At 47.6% G+C, this 17373-nt stretch overlaps 2 protein-coding genes across 4 annotated transcripts in view; one reads left to right on the top strand and one right to left on the bottom strand.

The window, feature by feature from the left end:
* Window positions 1-17373, top strand: part of Tm7sf3 (transmembrane 7 superfamily member 3) — a 34997-nt gene that overhangs the window by 12507 nt on the left and 5117 nt on the right. For both annotated transcript variants that reach the window (XM_006986676.4, XM_076568308.1), the window contains exons 3-10: window positions 1798-1948; window positions 2829-2949; window positions 5221-5392; window positions 6552-6729; window positions 12674-12760; window positions 13147-13227; window positions 14248-14400; window positions 16293-16390. In XM_006986676.4, coding sequence (XP_006986738.3) covers window positions 1798-1948; window positions 2829-2949; window positions 5221-5392; window positions 6552-6729; window positions 12674-12760; window positions 13147-13227; window positions 14248-14400; window positions 16293-16390 — 1041 coding nt within the window. The remainder of the gene's footprint in view (window positions 1-1797; window positions 1949-2828; window positions 2950-5220; window positions 5393-6551; window positions 6730-12673; window positions 12761-13146; window positions 13228-14247; window positions 14401-16292; window positions 16391-17373) is intronic.
* The window catches only part of Fgfr1op2 (FGFR1 oncogene partner 2), a 43411-nt gene continuing 30705 nt past the window's right edge, over window positions 4668-17373 (bottom strand). For both annotated transcript variants that reach the window (XM_076568309.1, XM_076568310.1), the window contains one exon: window positions 4668-5504. In XM_076568309.1, coding sequence (XP_076424424.1) covers window positions 5388-5504 — 117 coding nt within the window. In that variant the 3' untranslated portion in view covers window positions 4668-5387. The remainder of the gene's footprint in view (window positions 5505-17373) is intronic.

Genomic DNA, 17373 nt, shown 5'->3' with positions numbered 1-17373 from the left:
TTGAAACTCAACTGCTGCATTTTTCCTTCTCATTCTCTTGGCTTTAAGAGAGCGTTCTGATTCCAAGGCAGGAGGACTGAGGGTTTAGGGCAGCTTCAGCTGCCTAGTGAGGCTGACTGCCTGGCCAACACGAACTCTTGTCTTAAAGGGAAAGGTTTGCCAACAGGCTGGAGAAATAGCTCAGTGGTTAAGGAGCACTGGCTGTTTTTGCAGAGGACCTGGGTTTGGTTTCCAGTACCCATGTGATGGCTTACAACCATCCCTAACTCCAGTTCCAGAGGCTCCGATGCCCTCCTCTGGCCTCCACAGGTGCCAGGCACACATGTGGTATGCAGACATGCATGCCGGCAAAAATATTCATACACACAAAATAAAAATAAGTGACTAAATAAATAATCTTTAAGACAAAAGCTTTTTGTAAACTGAACTCTTTGGGGTCAAAACTCCTGTTTTGTGTTGTTAGCCAGAATCTGACAGAATAAATCTTAATTCAGTTGAACTGTGTAGTACTTGAAAAATTCCATGTATAATTCCTAGAGTTTCTGTTTATTTTCCCCCTATCAAGCTGGGAATGAAACCCAGGCTGTCACACTTGATAGGCAAGTGCTTTACTGCTGGTCTACACCCTGACCCCTAGTGTCTTGGTTTTAAAAGATGGAAACTGAGGACCAAGAAGATGACCCAGTCTATAGGGCTTGAGTTTGATCTCTAGAACCCACCCAAACAAAAAAACCCAGCCAGGTCTGGTGTGGGTTCATTACCCAGCACTGGGGAGGTGGAAACAAGGCTCACTGGCTAGTCGGTTTAGCCAATCAGTGAGCCCCAGGTTCAGTGAGAGAACTTGTCTTAAAAAATAAGCTGGAGGGGATGGAGAGATGGCTCAGTGGTTAAGAGTACTTGTTGTTCTTGGAGAGGACCTGGGTTCAGTTCCCAGCATTCACAGGACAGTGCGTATCCATCTTTAGCTCCGGTCTCAGGAGACCTTTTGACTTCTGAGGGCCCCAAGCAGGCACGTGGTACACATACATATATGCAGGCAAACTACTCGTATACATAAAATGAAACAAATAATAAATCTAAAAATATATAAATTAATTAAAGTAATAAATTGGAGAGGGATAAAGGATGACACCCAGTGCCAACCTCTGGCTTCCACATATATGCTCACATATTGGCGTATGCATATATTACACTTGCACACACACGAATATATACACATACAGATACTTAAAACCATAACTGGGAGGTGTTCGTGAGGAAGCCTTTACCGATAAGATAGCGCCCCTATAAAACAGGCTCCCCAAGAGTGCCTTCCTCACTCTACTGTGTTTATGAACTCTAAAACCTGTGGTAGTTTGTTACAGCAGTTCAAATTTACTGAGGCAGTTAGTATATATTGCTAAATTTCTATTTATTTATTTTATATGGGTATATTGTTAGAATATGTGTTTGTGTACCACAAATGTGCCTGGTACCTGCATAGAGCAGAAGAGGGTATCAAATCCCCCGGAACTGTTGTGTGCCATCATGTGAATGTTAGGAATTGAACTCAGGTCCTTTGGAAGAGCAACCAGTGCTCTTAACCACTGAGCCATCTCCAGCCCTCAATGATGATGTGTTTCAGAGAATTCTCCTATGCGAAGGTGTGGATATGTGAACATAGGGCTGAAAACGCTACGAAGATTTTTTTCTTTTCTGTTTTGCGGGGTTTGGAGAGGGCTGCACACACTGGCTAGCTCTGCAGTGTATGTGATTTCTCAACTCTGTCTTCATGGTGGCTTTGCTTCCCAAATGCAGACTCTCCTTCCGGGCACCTCAGAGACAGGTAATGACAGAGGGCTGGTTTTCATCCTTAGACCCGAGCAGACTATGTGCACTTGGTACTTGGAGACGAAAGATGCCAAGCCTGTTCAAAATGTGGCCATTCCACTCTCCTACTCAGAAAGAGGTAATTTCCCAAGTTCATCTGTGGAATATGAGCTTTGTTTGTGGAAACCTAAGGAAAATTATCCTGGTAATATTGTTTATTACAGTTGCAGTTTATTTAATCAGAGTGTTTTAGTATAAGCGGCAGAGAAAGCAGCATTAGAACCAGCCCTTCATAGTTCCATGTTATTCTAGGCAGAGGCAGCAGTAAGCTTATCCTAAAGAAGGTGCAGGGTTTGGAGAGTGGTGAGCAGTGGGAGTATCTAGAGCTGAGAGCGAAGAGCCTTGAACACAGTTTGCATGCAGAGCCAGGGTGGGTTCAGAGGAAGCGTAGAGGGTCTGGGCAGAGGAACACTGTCTGTTTCATCTTTAGAGGGACTGATGATGTCGCTTGGTTGGTCAGGCTTTGCCCAGCATGCATGACACCCTGGGTTCCATGTCCAGAAAACTGGCCACTGTGTCGCGTCCTGTAATCCAGGACAGGGGAGGTGGAGACGGGGGACTGACAGTTCAGAGTCAGCTCCATGGCAAGTTGAAGGCCAGCCTGAGCTACAGGAAGAAGAGTAGAGTGACAGAGCAGTGGCGAGTCGGAGCTCTTTCGACAGCGTGGGGATGAGACAGGCCACAGTGACGGCTAAGTGAAGTGGGGTGAGGAAATTTAGACTGTGGAAGTTTGGGGGTAGGGCTGGGGAGCAGCTCTGTGGTAGAGTGCATACAGCCTGGGTTCGAAAAAGACATTTTGACGGGGAAGGGGATGAAGAACCTGTCATGACTCAGTCATGATCCAGCAGCAGCACTGGTGTTGTGTGTTGACATACTGCTATATAGGAAGTTCTCGTGAAGGATCTGTTTCCTGGAGCATGAGAGTTCTTGGGTTACTAATCTCACCGTTTTTCATGCAGATCCCATTCCTGGAGGCTGTAATTTGGAGTTTGATTTAGATATCGACCCCAACATTTACTTGGACTATAATTTTTTTGAAACAACTATCAAGTTTGCACCAGCAAACCTAGGCTATGCAAGGTATGGCTGCCTCTCCACCTCTGCCAAAACCCCGCTTAGGATGCTCATGGCTGCAGCACAGGTCCAGCCAGCTGCCTCAAGCCCCTCATTTTCTATAGTAAAGTTGGATTGCTTTTTGTTTGGGAGGGTTGGCATAATTTAAACCTCAATGCTAATATTTGAGCTGTTGTTTATACTGAATAATCTCCTTCTTAATTCTTTTGAATTCTTTATTTGAAGAGACAGGTGTGATGTGAGCCTGCCGTGAGCTTGGAAGTGCATCTTAAGATTTATTTTTATTATCAAGTGTGTATGTGTCTGTGTGGATATGAATACCTGTAAAGGTTAGAGGTGTCGGATGCCCTGGGGTAGCAGACTTTCTTTTAGGCCACCAACAAGCTCCCAAATCATGACATGGAGACTTATTATTAGTTGTGAATGCTTGGCCTTGTCTTAGCTCTTATTTTAATCTGTTTCTCTTCATCTACATTTTTATCTTTCTTTTTATATGTCCTACTCTGTGACTACTGGCTGGTGGCTGCATGGCTGGCCCCGGGCATCTTCTTCAGATCTTTGATTCTCTTCTCCCTCTGGAGTTAGATTTCTCTTCCTACTTATTCTCTCTGCCTAATGTCCCTCTCCTGCCTAGCTATTGGCCATTCAGCTTTTTATTAGACCAATCAGGTGCCTTAGGCAAGCAAGGTGAAACAAATGCATCACATACTTACATAATTAAACAGATGTAGCACAAACAAATGCAACACATCTTTACATCCTTAACAAAGGTAGCACAAACAAATGCAACACACATTTATACAGTTAAAGTAATATTCCGCAGCATAAACACATGTAACACATCTCTACATAGTTAATTTCCATGACACCCTGGAACTGGAGTTACAGGTGACTGTGAGCGGCCTAGTGTGGGTGCTGGGACTGAGCTTGGTCCTCTGTAAGAGAAATATGTGTACTTCACTGCTGAACCATCTTTCCAGCTCTGTCTTAGTTTTCTCAAAGCATTTAAATATAGCTTTTTAAATATAGCATTTAAATATTTAGGGCATTGCATAGCCCTAAATTCTTACACCTTATAAGGATTTAATTTTCCAAAACTCTGCCTCAGTTTCCACTTTAATATAATAGTAAGGACCGATTGACAGCTCTCTGCCCGCCCACCCCCCACAGTGCTGACTAGGGAGTGCTCTTGTTATTTAGTCCTGGTGCTCTAATAAAGAAGCACTTGTTTTATTTTATTTTATTTTATTTTCTGGGGTCTTTGAGGTTAGACTCCCTCTTCTGAACTCCATGGGTACTCACACTCACAAGTGCAGGCGTGCACACACACACACACACACACACACACACAAACAATCAAATCAAATCTCTTTGTAACCACATGATACAGTATGATACAGTATCAATGGCCCAGCCTGCTTCAGAATCTGTTTTTTCTTTCAACGATGTCGGCCTCTGTGTGTGTGTGATAGTCAATGCTGCTGTCATAGAGAATAGGATAAGCATCCCTTCTCTGAAACATCTGGGGCCAGAAGTGTTTGAAATTCCCATAGATCTTAATGGTTGAACATCCCTAAATAATCTGAAAACCCAAAATACTAACAAATCTGAAACTTCAGATATCATAGTAGAGCCCAAGAAGTTTTAGGTTTCAGATTTTTAGATTAAGGCTTGTCTGTACTGTAAACTCCATGGGTGGATTATGAACAACAGAAATTTACTAATTTACTTACTTAAAGGCATTTGTTTATTTGCTTACACGTGTCCCTGGCTGGCTTGGAAGTCTCTGTGTAGACCAGGCTTGACCTGAACTTGCATTGACCCTCCTCCTGCCTCCCAAGTTACAGCCATGCACCACACCCAGAAGTTTTTCTCACACTATGAGGGCGGCACCTTTGGGTCTGGCGGGGCCCCTCCTGCAGGTGCAGACTTCTTCTTGAGTCCATGTGAGAAGGGAAGAGTGCCTGAGATCTGCTGGGGCCTCGTCTGTAAGGACCAGTTTCACTCAGGAGGGTTCCTCCCTTATGACCTAACTATCTCCCCAAAGCCAACTTCTAATACTGTCACACTAGAGGCAGGAACTTCAGATACGAATTTTGGGCAACATAAACCCAGCCCATCGCTGTGTGCTGCTTTTCTCTACAGCACCACTTAGATTCCACAGCCCTAAACTTGGAACTGTGTCTGCAGAAGTTTGAAATGAGAGCTCTGGCTCCTTCTCATAGACAGGACTTGAGCCACAAGGGACTGATGCTCAGTTTTGTTGGTTGGCTTTAGAGGTGCGGAGCCTCCACCGTGTGACGTGGGCACGGGCCAGGAATCCAGGTGGAGGTTGCAGTATGATGTGTATCAGTACTTTCTGCCTGAGGGCGACCTCACTGAGGCCTCGCTGCTCCAGCATCTTCAAAGGATGGCCCAGGTGCCCCAAGTGAAGGCCAGTGCGGTCAAGGTGAGTCTTCTTGCAGCTCATGTGGCTGGGTTGGCTGCTCTGACATGATAACATCTGAGGAGAAGCAAGTCAATTCTGTCTTGATTGCAGCCATATCTGTGACCTCATCATCCTGAGGTACGAAAAGAAGTAGGTGATAATTTTCTGTACACTTCAGTAACTTAGATAAGAACTTCTGGCTAGTGTAAAGGGAAAAGTCTAAAAACTGAGAAACCACTGAAGGATATACAAATAGGTATTAATAGTTTTAACATATTTTACAAATTCTTTGAGAATTTCATACATGAATGCAATGTATTTTGATCATATTCACTCCCAACTCCTCCCTCTAACAATCCCCAGATCCACAGCCCCCCCCCCACACACTCCTTCCCAACTTCTTGTCTTTTGTTTATTTCAAATAACCCACGGAGGACAGTTGGTGCTCCCATAGACTTGTGGGTATGAGCCATCCAGTTGAGCATGGTCAACCTACCGGAGCTACACTCTTAAAGAAAACTGACTCAGGGCTGGAGAGATGGCTCCGCTGTTGGGAGCACTGGATGCTCTTGCAGAGAACTTGGATTCAGTTCCCAGCACCTGCATCAGGTGGATCAGAACTGCCTGTAACTCCAGCTTCAAAAGGATCTGCATCCTCTTCTAGACTCCATGGGTACTGACACTCACAAGTGCGAATTCATACATGCAAGTACACACACACACACACACACACACACACACACACACACACACGAACACACACATGCATGCATGCATACACATGTACATGCCCTTAAGAAAAATAAAATCTGGGCTGGAGAGATGGCTCAGCGGTTAAGAGCACTGGCTGCTCTTCCAGAGGTCCTGAGTTCAATTCCCAGCAACCACATGGTGGCTCACAACCATCCGTAATGAGATCTGATGCCTTCTTCTGGCCTGCAGGGATACATGCAGGCAGAACACTGTATACATAATAAATAAATAAATTAAAAAGAAAAAAGAAAAGAAAATCTTTAAAAAAAAGAAACTGACTTTCCCTCCCCCAGAAGCCATCACATGTCAATAGCTCCTGGGGACTCCATACTGGAGTGTGGATTGGCTTGGTTTTGTGCAGGTCTTGTGCAGGTGACCACAGCTTTAAAAAAGCCATATAAACACCACTTGTTATGTTTGTCTTTAGGTGGTTACCCTAACAGCGGATGATAAAACGACTGTGTCTTTCTCTTCCCTCCTGGGACAAGGGGTCATTTATAATGTCATCGTCAGGGATCCATCCCTCAATACATCTGCTGCTTATGTTCCCGTGCACACATATGCCTGCAGCTTTGAGTCAGTGGATGGTAACTGTATTTCTCCTGGTGAGTATCTGGACTTAAACCTGGACAAATTCTTCCTTGATTTTAAAAATCAATTTCCACTAGTGAAGCTTAAGATTACTCAAAAATGATTTGTCTAGCTTTCGTTCACTCATTCACCAGTTACAATTGTAAGACACCCCCACTCCCCACCCCCACCCCCGCATCAGGGCTGAATTCACTAGTTAAGAGCACTTGTTCTTGCAGAGGACCCAGGTTGGCAGCTCACAACCATCCATAACTCCATTCCCAAGGTTTCTGATTCCCCTTGCTGACCTCTGTGAGCACCAGGCTTGCATGTGGTGCACAGCCCCACATGCAAGCGAAACACTGGACACATAAAGTAAATCAATCTGAAAAAGGCGCCGTATTACTATACTCCGTGCAAGGCGGCAGAATAGATCAGTGCAAAACTAGAGTGCCAAGACAACAACAGACAAACCCAGAGCATCAAACATTTACCGGGGGTCAGTTTCCCCACCATATACAGTGTGTGCCATATACAGTGTGTGTGTGTGTGTGTGTTTGGTGAGGGAGATAAGATAGGTATGCTATATTTATAATATGTGTATACACACACACATACATACACACACACACACACACACACACACACACACACGAGAAGCTAGTGGGTACCAGAAAGGAAAAAACAGCAGGAAGAGGAGCAGTTGCATGTAGATGAGAGACAGGTCTTAGCCACCATGGCTGGTGAAGGCCTTCCTTGCAGGCAGGAGCATGTCTGGGCACCGTACATGCCAGGCAGAGGGCCAGCCATGCCGAGCCCTGCTCCTAGACACCTGCCTGGAGGTGTGAAGCAGGACAGTGAGAACAGCAGTGGCTGGAGGACAGGAGCTGTGAGGCCAAGGGTGCGGGGTGGTGGCTCCAGGTTGGCCTTGAGGGGCAGAGTGGGCTCTAGTTTTCCTTCCAGAGGAGACAGAAAGCACTGGAAGGTTTTGACCATAGGGCAGGCATCCTGATCTGACTCAGACGCTGTTGGGGTCACCCGGTGCCTGAGGAGAAAAGAGAATGGAGAACAGAAACAGCCAGATGTGTCAGGAGGCTCCTGGAGTGATGCAGATGAGGGATGTTGTGGTTTAAGGAGAATGATGTCAGAGAGAGGTTATGAGGGGTGTGTGCACATGTGGTGCACCTGCTTACACTTTATTTTGAGATAATTTCACAGGAACGATGGAAGGTAATATAAAGAAGTGTGCGTGCTCCTCACCCTGCTTTCTTGGGGTCAGTTACTGTGCAGTGCTGTTTACTTCCCTTCCTTTACTGTGTGTGCACAGTGCACACATGCCTGTCTTTCCCAGTCACTTGAGAGTAAGTTGCATGCACACATACCTGGGCGGGACCGTTCCCCGGATGAGGAACCTGTACTGTGTAAGGTGGGGAACGTGAGCTGAGCATTAGCCAGGTGTTCGTCACTCTGCTTTCTCACTGCCGGTGCAGTATGACCAGCTCTCCAAGTTCCCGCTACTGCGATTTCCCCACCGTGAAGGGCTGCACCCCTGAAATGTGACCCAGAAGAATTGCTCACCCTCCCCCCTCCTCTTTCTGTCTTTTTTGTTTGTTTGTTCTGTTTGGTTTTTCGAGACAGAATGTCTCTGTGTTCTGTGTAGCCCTGCTGTCCTGGAACTCACTCTGTAGACCAGGCTGGCCTCAAACTCAGAGATCTGTCTGCCTCTGCCTCCTGCGTGCTAAGACTAAAGGCTTGCACCACCATGGCCCGGCAACGCTCTCTCTGTTAAATTGCTTCTATCCCAGCAATAGGAAAAGAAACTGCGGCTTAGATTTGGCTTGAGCCACTAGAGAGGGAGAGCTGACGCACTAACAAAGGAAGGGCCTTGGCGGTGGGCTTGGGGCACGCTTTGAAAGTCACTTTGGGACCTGCTCGTTTGAGAGCCCCATGAGACGTTGCCATGGAGATGTTGAGTCCACGGTTGGAGGGATGGCTAGGACTGGAGAATATCTGGCTCAGGATGTGCGGCCACAGCCTGTTGGCTTCCTGCTGGGAGTTAGAATGTGGAAAAGGAGAGAAGGCGGGACCTGAAAGGTCCTGCTGAGGTGGCTGAGAAAGAGCGGGGTGGGGTGGGGCAGAAAGGGATGTTTCACGAGGGCAGTTTGAGAAAGCATGTCAAGAGCAAATGTGGCCAACCGCGCTAAAGCTGAGGAGAAGCTCTGTTGAAAAGCCACCACTGGCTTCGAAGCATGGGGGTCATTGATGCCATGAGGGCAAACAGGACAGGGTGGGAGAAAGTCCAGTAGCTCTTACAAGGGGCTTCCCTCTAAAGAGTCGTTGGTTGTGGTAGAGCCAGCGGTTAGCTTCTTCCCTCTGCTAGAGTTGTATCCACTGTTAAAAACACTTGGACCCGTGTTCCCAGCACATGGGAGGTAGAGGCTAGATCAGTTGTTTGAGGTCATTCTCAGCATGTAGAGAATTTGAGGCCAGCCTGGGCTTCATGAGACCCTTGTCTCAACCGTTTCCTTCCTCGGTAATTTATCCTGTAGTGCCGAGGGTTTAACGTAGGGCCTTGTGCATGCCGGCCAAGCAGGGCAGCCCCGCCACTGAGCTGACATCCTGCCCCCAGTGACTCTTGGTAAAGCTGTGAGGAAGACTGACTGTTCGAAGGAAGGGGCTTCCTCCAATGGGATGATGTCACTGCAGTGAGGTGGAGGACTTAGCTCTAAAGACAGCGCAAGCGGGTGGGATTGATAATCAGCTAGCAGGGGATTTGGTGGAAGGAGGGTCACCGAGGGGTGATGTCGGGGTGGGGTTCGGTATGAAGTGCAGTGTCAGGATTCTTGCTGAAGAGCGCCAAGGTGATGGATGTCACTTTGAGGGTGGGTAGAGGATGGGGATCCCTTTAAATATTTAGTGCAGTCAGGTAACAGGGAGGCTAGTTCTTGCTCATCGGAGTTTTTAGAGACCCTTGTTGAGACTAAACTTTGCAAGGATGTGCACAGAGGGCCCAGAAGAGGGTTCCAGAACCTGGTCGCACAAAGACAGTCACCTGACTCAAACACAGCCACCCCTGCTCAAGATCCTTGAGAGAAAGAGCGGGTTCCTGAGTGTGAGCTTGCCCATTAGGGTTCCTCCAGCCTTCTCCCCTGAGCCCCTGCTGGTAGGTCCCCAGGCCCGCCCTCTCCATGCCCAGTTGTCCTTCAAGCCCAAGTGGAGACTCTTGGGGATGCTAGTTCAAGTTTAACGGGAACAGGCCCTTCCAGGGCACACAGCAGGGAGGGTGTGCCCACCTTGCTGGTTCGTGCAGGCCTTGGCTTGTGGGTCAGAGCTCTGGTCCCTGATGGCTGAAGGCAAGCTTTGGCTTGTCTGACTTGTTCACTCTTTGTCCACACTGCCACTGTTACATCTAGATTCTAGTTTTTACATTTTCAGTTAATTAATTGGTAGCTTTTTTTTTTTAACTTTAAAAAAAGTTTTACATGCCAGGCAGCAGTGGCACACGCCTTTAATCCAGCACTTAGGAGGCAGAGGCAGACGGAGCTCTGAGTTTGAGGACACTTGAGTATAAAAAACTTGTGAATCACAGAAAAAAAAATCTTATCTAGGAGAGCAAGATTTATACTGTCCATGGGAAATTAAATACAATGTTTCTAGGGGTGTTCTGAGATCACTCAGACTTGCTCTGTACTGAGGATGACCTTTCACCACCTGGTCCCTTCGGCCACCTCCCCAGTGCTTGGATTACAGGCGTCTGTCACCATACATGGCTTAGATTCTTAGGACGTTTTCCCCACCCCCAGGTTAATGTGAGTAATTCTTCCCTTACCCTTCTATCTGGGTCTGTGACAGAGGAGAGCTCCTCTCCCGTGCCAGGAACAATGGGTAACTCTGTATAGTCTCGGGCAACCCCGCTATCTTGGTGATCTTACATGCTACTTACTAGAAACTACTTCGTGTGTGTGTGTGTGTGTGTGTGTGTGTGTGTGTGTGTGTGTGTGTGTGTGTGTGTGAGATGGTGGTTTGGATGAGAATGGCCACCATAGGCTCATATATTTGAATGTTTGGTCCCCAGCTGGTGGAACTGTTTTGGGAAGGATTAGGAGGTGTGGCCTTGTTGGAGGAGGTGTATTACTGGGCACTGAGGTTTCAGAAGCCCACGCCAGGCCCAGTCCCATTCTTTCTGCTTCCAGCTTGTGGGTAAGATGTAAGCTCTCAGCTCCTGCTCCGGTCAGGCCTGCCGGCCTCCATGCTTCCACCATGGTATGATGCTCCTGACTCACCCTCTGAAACTGTAAGGAAGCCCCCAACTAAGTGCTTTATTTTAAAAGTTGCTGTGGTCATGATGTCTCTTCACAGCAATAGCACAGTAACTAAGACAGTGTTCATGTGTGTGTGCATATGTGTGTGTACATGTGTGTGCGTGTGGAGGCCAGAGGTTGGTGTTGGATATCTCCCTATGTCACTCTCAACATCATCTTTTGAGACAGTCTTTCACAGACCTGGAGCTCTCTAGTGTGGCCGGCAAGCCCCACGTGGTCCTCTTCTCCACCTCCACAACAGCAGGGAGGCATTCACTGCCACATCCACTTGTTGTGTGGGTGTGGACCTGAACCCCTCCTCAGGCTTGGGGGGCGTTTCACCAGCTAAGCTGTCTGCTTCGCCCCCAGGTTTTTAATGTGAAGAAAAACCAGGCAGGCAGAACTCTCCACCCAGCTCCATGGTTTTGGTGGCAGTCACCCACGTTCTGAAGCAGAATGTGCGTTTTTATCCTTCGTGCAGTTGTCCTGTGGATCTGCCCTGATTCACAGACTGGCCTTATGCCTTTCATCTGTAGCTTAAACACATGTCCTCACGCTCTCTCCATTGGGCACTCTGGAGCAATTGATGTATTTGAATTTGTGGCCAATTTGTAAGTTTTTCAGAGTGTGTAGGTGTTTTGCATCTGTACTTATACAAGGATCATTTCCTCATGCTCATTTTGAAGGGTTTCCAAGGAAGGTGAATTTGGTGAATGGTGTTTTCTCTTGATAAGGGCTATCTTTTTTAAAACATCAGAGCAATTTATTTACTTTTATGTATGTGGATGTTTTGCTTGCACATGGTCTTTGCACTCTGTGAGTGCAGTGCCAGCAGAGGCCAGAAGAGGGCATTGGATCCTATAGAGCTAGGGTTAGAGCTGTTGGTGAGCCACCATGTCAGTGCTGGGAATGGATCTGCATCCTCTGTAAAAGCGACAAATGCTCTTACCCTCTGAGCTGTCTCCCCAGCCCCCACTGCTCAGTGTTTCTGAGACAGGCCTCACTCTGACTGTAGCACAGTTGGCCTTGAATACGCAGTGATCCTCCTGTCTCAGCCTCTCGGGGCTGGGATGGCAGGCATGCATCACCACAGTGGCTGAGTCAGGTTTAGCTGAGGAATTTTCTTTGACTGAGTCGCCCCACTTTTCTCCCTGCAGTTTATTTGTTGACCACACAGACTTGTCGTAGGCACATGTTCTGCCATACCCTTCCTAACGAAACAGCGTGGGCGCCAGGAGCATGCGCTGTCTGGTTCCATACCCTTCCTAACGAAACAGCGTGGGCGCCAGGAGCATGCGCTGTCTGGTTCCATACCCTTCCTAACGAAACAGCGTGGGCGCCAGGAGCATGCGCTGTCTGGTTCCATACCCTTCCTAACGAAACAGCGTGGGCGCCAGGAGCATGCGCTGTCTGGTTCCATACCCTTCCTAACGAAACAGCGTGGGCGCCAGGAGCATGCGCTGTCTGGTTCTCCTTGTTATAAAAAGCAGCGGTTGGGCGTAATCACCTGCACAGATTAATTCATTAGGGGAACAAGGATATTTTTAAGAACATTGATCTTGTGTGGAGTTAACGATTCTCAAGCCAGTTCATCTTCCTTTCTATCCTGCTTTGCTTATTGATTAATGAAGATGCATTGACCCACTAATTTTTATTTATCTATTTATGTATTTTTAAGGAAGAGTATCCACCAAAGTGTTTTTCACTCTGCTTGCCCTGCTTGGGCTCTTCATTTGTTTCTTTGGACACAGATTCTGGAAAACAGGTACCATTTCCCACATAGACCCTCATTCTGCTACTCTGAGGCTAGCTTGGACTACATAAAGGAGACTCTTTCTCAAAGAAGAGAGAAACATGATAAATGAACCATGAAATTAGCAATTAAATTATGTAAGAGGTACAGCACAGGCCAATGCAGCTAGTGTCTGATGATGCAGCCTAGAACATTGATTATCCATTTAATAATAAAACTGTTATATACTGACTTTTAACGTTTCCCTGCCTTCCCGGTAACTGTTCTTCTGGGAACGCCCTGGTGTATGAGTTCTAGATGCTTGCGCACAGACTTGTAGATTAGATGCCTCCATTGTGCTGTGCAGAAGCCTGACGTACGTTTTCACTTATTTCCCATTTCCTGATGGTTCCTGCTAGAATTATTCTTCATTGGCTTCATCTTCCTGGGGTTCTTCTTTTACATCCTCATCACCAGACTGACGCCCCTGGAGTATGACGGTGAGTCCCGGTGACGGTTTAGCTGGATGTGCAGACAGGAAGCTGCTGGGTTTGCATCCACTGTGCCTCCCCTCTTTACCCGGGGCTGTGTGTCATAAGCATCAAGTGTGGGATGAGGGGCAACCTGTGCCTGGAACAGCACTCCACCTCCACATCCCGGCTTGCTCTCCTGGGTACAACAAAGAATTAGTGCCAGGGCACACGCCTGTAATCCCAGCCCTCAGGAAGCTGAGGCAGGAGGATTAAATATCTGAGAGTAGCCTGTGCTACATAGTGAAACCTGTCTCAAAAAACAAACAAGCCAGGGCGGTGGTGGTGCACAGCTTTAATTCCAGCATTCGGGAGGCAGAGGCAGTGGGATGTCTGAGCTCCAGTCCAACCTGGTCTACAGAGCAAGTTCCAGGACAGCCAGGACTATACAGAAAAACTTTGTCTTAGAAAAACAAACCAACAAAAATCAAACAAACAAAAACAAACAAGAGGTACAAGCCAGGAGTGGTCCACCAGTAAAGCTTTTGCCTGGCCAGGTAAGATCCCAGGGCCACAGAAACAGAAAACCTGGGTGGTGGCATGGACCTGTTACTCCAGTAGGTGTCAGGCGGAGGCAGAAGGGTCAGCATGAGTTTAAGGCCAGCCTGGGCTACACAGTAAGGCTCCAGATAGCACACATTCCCCACTGGGGGAAAATACCTCAACCATTTCATTATTTCTTGAGACTGTGCCTGATGTAACTCAAGCTGGCCCCGAACTCACTGCGTAGCAGAGGATACCATGAAGTTCTGATCCTTCAGATTAGTGCTGGGGATGGAACCCAGAGCTTCACGCCAGGAAACACTCGACCCACGGAGCCACATCCTCAGCCTCCCCAATCACGCCGTTCCCCCCAACCCCCATTTAAGGTTCTTCCTGACCAAGCTGGTCTGTCCCCAGCCCTGGGGTGACAGTGTCTTTAAGGACATGTAGGCTGAAGTTGAGGTTGAAGCCCACTGATCCACCTTCCTGCGCTTCTCCCATGTGCAGTGCGTCTGGTCCTCACGGCTGTAGCCGGCAGCGTCGGTGGGATCTTCCTGGTAGCCTCATGGTGGCGGTTTGGAACCCTCATGCTCTGCATGCTGTGCGTTGGACTCGTGTTGGGCTTCCTCGTCTCTTCTGGGACTTTCTTCACTCCTCTGGGTAGGAGACAATGACTCTCATGCTGGCGGTGTGTGTGTGGTGTGTGTGTGTGTGTGTGAGTACACCACGCGCGCACTGAAGCTGGTCAGGAATCAGGATCCTGGAGCGTGTTGCGTATCTCTGCCTTCTGAAGAGCCGTGGCACGTGCTCTGATGGCCTGGCACTTTTAGAGAAGGTCAGCTCAGATTGAGTCCTTTTCTCAGAGCACCTTCCTAGGGGTCTTAGAATGTCCTCAGGGATGGCTTTCTGTGGACTTCTGTTACAGGCAGGGTAGGTAAACGGGGCTCGTAGGGCAGAACAGAGGTTTTATTTTTATTTTATTTTTAAATTTTCTTTCAGTTCCATTTATTTTGACACAAGGTCTTCCTTTGCAGTCCAGGCTGGCTTCAACTCATGCCAGTCTTTTTGTTTCTGTTTCCTGACCTGACCTGAGATTACAGGTGTGAGCCAGTGACCTTTTGAACATTTTAAATCCTCAGCGTCATGCCAAGTATGTCTCACCGATGACCAGTGCTGCTCTGATGGCACTGACTTGAAACCTGGTGCTGTGACCAGTGTTCTCTTGATCGGTCTCCACTCCGCCCTTTGTCATTTCCACCTCCAAGTGCTCCTCAGGCAGCTCTAGGCTGGTTCTGCAGGGTTCCTTCTATTTGAAGTTCTTGTTTTGAGTTATTTATTTCCATCAGTTATAAAAATCTGATGGGGGCTGGAGAGAGAGCTCAGCAGTTTGTAGCACTAGCTGCTCTTGCAGAAGACCCAATTTTTAAAAATTGTTTACTTTTTTTTCCCTTTGGGGACAGGATCTCACTATGTAGTTCTGACTAGCTTGGGACTCATTGTGTAGACCACATTGGCCTTGAATTCACAGAGATTCTCCTGCCTCTGCCTCCTGAATGCACCACCCCACCTGCTTCGGCCTCCCAAGTGTCTGGGAGTGCAGGTGTCTGTCACCACATGCAGATTTTTTTTTTTTTTTTTTGGTTTTTCGAGACAGGGTTTCTCTGTGTAGCTTTACGCCTTTCCTGGAACTCACTTGGTAGCCCAGGCTGGCCTCGAACTCAGAGATCTGCCTGCCTCTGCCTCCCGAGTGCTGGGATTAAAGGCGTGCACCACCACTGCCCGGCCACATGCAGATTTTTTAACCTAGTCTGTAGAAGAGGACCCCCGTAGCTCTGGGTCACCCAAGGTGTGTTGCCCACTGGATTGTAGCAGCAGGAAGTGCATGGCGCACCCTGGCGGCCCACACCCTGGCGGCCCATGCCAGCTTGTCCTGGAGTTCTTCATGAGCAGGAATTGGCTTAGTGGTTCAAATCTTGACTTTGAATGTTGTCTGTGGGGATCCCCCCCCCCCCCCCCATTACAGATCATGAAAGCTTGGAGCTGGAAGAGAGACAAGGAGACTTCACACAGTATAATCCAATCTTCCCACTTTGGGGGTAGGAATCAGACCCGAGCCACAGGGCTGAGGAAGAGGGCAGGGGGTGTGTATGGCAGCCTCTTCATGTCATCCTCTAGGTCCCCTCCACTTTCTAGAGCATGCCCTTAAAAAGAGACTAAGTCAGCTGGGTGAGGCTGCACACACCTTTAATTGCAGCACCGGGGAGGCGGAGACAGGTGGCGATGGATCTCGATGAGTTCAAGGCCAGCCTGGTCTACAGAGAGAGTTCCAGGACAGCCAGAACTGTTACACAGAGAAACCCTGTCTACAAACAAACAAACCAACAGACACAGGGTGTGTGTTGATTACACTGACCATTAAAGAAAACCAGTGTGCTGGCTGCCAGCGCATTCCCTGGCTGGCACTTTAAGCCTTGTGTTTGTGAACAGACACCGAGACAGTGAAATTTAATTTGTGAACATCTTGTTTATTCTTGATTTCTATGTTTTTCCAGGAAATCTGAAGGTTTTTCATGACGATGGAGTGTACTGGGTGTCGTTCTCTTGCATAGCTCTGCTCATTCCCGTCATCTTCATGGGCTGCCTAAGAATAGTGAGTGTTCATTACAGTTGGCTTCACTCATTAACATGCCCTTCCAGCCTGCAGGGAATCACTCATTGAATCCTTTTTGTGTTGTATTGGCTAGGGAGGGGTGTAGCTGGAGAGTTTTCTCTCCGGGTTCCGCCAAGCCTCAGCAGTCCGACAGCCCACTTATAAAATAAACACACAGATGCTTATATTATTTAAACTGTTTGTCCTAATGGCTCAGGCTTCTAGCTATCCCATTCTTTTTTTCTTTTTTCTTTTTTCTTTTTTTTTTTTTTTTTTTTTTTGGTTTTTCCAGACATGGTTTCTCTGTGGAGCTTTGTGCTTTTCCTGGATCTCTCTCTGTAGACCAGGCTGGCCTTGACATCTTAAATTAACCCACTTCCATAAATCTATACCTTGCCACATGGCTCATGGCTTACCGCCATCTTCACATGCTGCTTGTCATGGCGGCAGTGTCTCCCTCCGCCTTCCTGTTCTCTCAATTCTTCTCTCTGTTAGTCCCGCCTATACTTCCTGCCTGGCTACTGGCCAATCAGTGTTTTATTTATTGACCAATCAGAGCAACACATTTGACATACAGACCATCCCACAGCAGAGGGATCTGTGGTTATCTGAGCTGAGGAAGTTCTGTGATTATCATGTGTGTTTGTCCTTGTTTTTCTTCAAACAGAGTGGTTATGTAAGGGTCTCAAGTCAGGTTTGCTTTCTCCACCAACTAAAGAATTAAAAGGCAGGAAAGAAGTCACACTCTTAGCAAGTTTTATTAAAAGCGAAAGTGCTGGTATACATAACCCATACACACCCCATACACACATCTTACACACAGAGACCACACTAATGTGGAGGGGATGAACCCCTCCCCCCACCCCCACATATAGACACCATACTAGTACAGAGAGGACACACACCTCAAACACACACCATACCAGTATGGAGGGGACCCCTCCCCATCACACTCAGATACTAATGTGGAGGGGACATATACA

The sequence above is a fragment of the Peromyscus maniculatus genome, chromosome 3 (assembly GCF_049852395.1).
Source record: "Peromyscus maniculatus bairdii isolate BWxNUB_F1_BW_parent chromosome 3, HU_Pman_BW_mat_3.1, whole genome shotgun sequence".
NCBI lineage: Eukaryota > Metazoa > Chordata > Mammalia > Rodentia > Cricetidae > Peromyscus > Peromyscus maniculatus.
The sequence above is the reverse complement of the archived record's forward strand: the minus strand, read 5'-3'. Positions and strand labels throughout refer to the sequence as shown.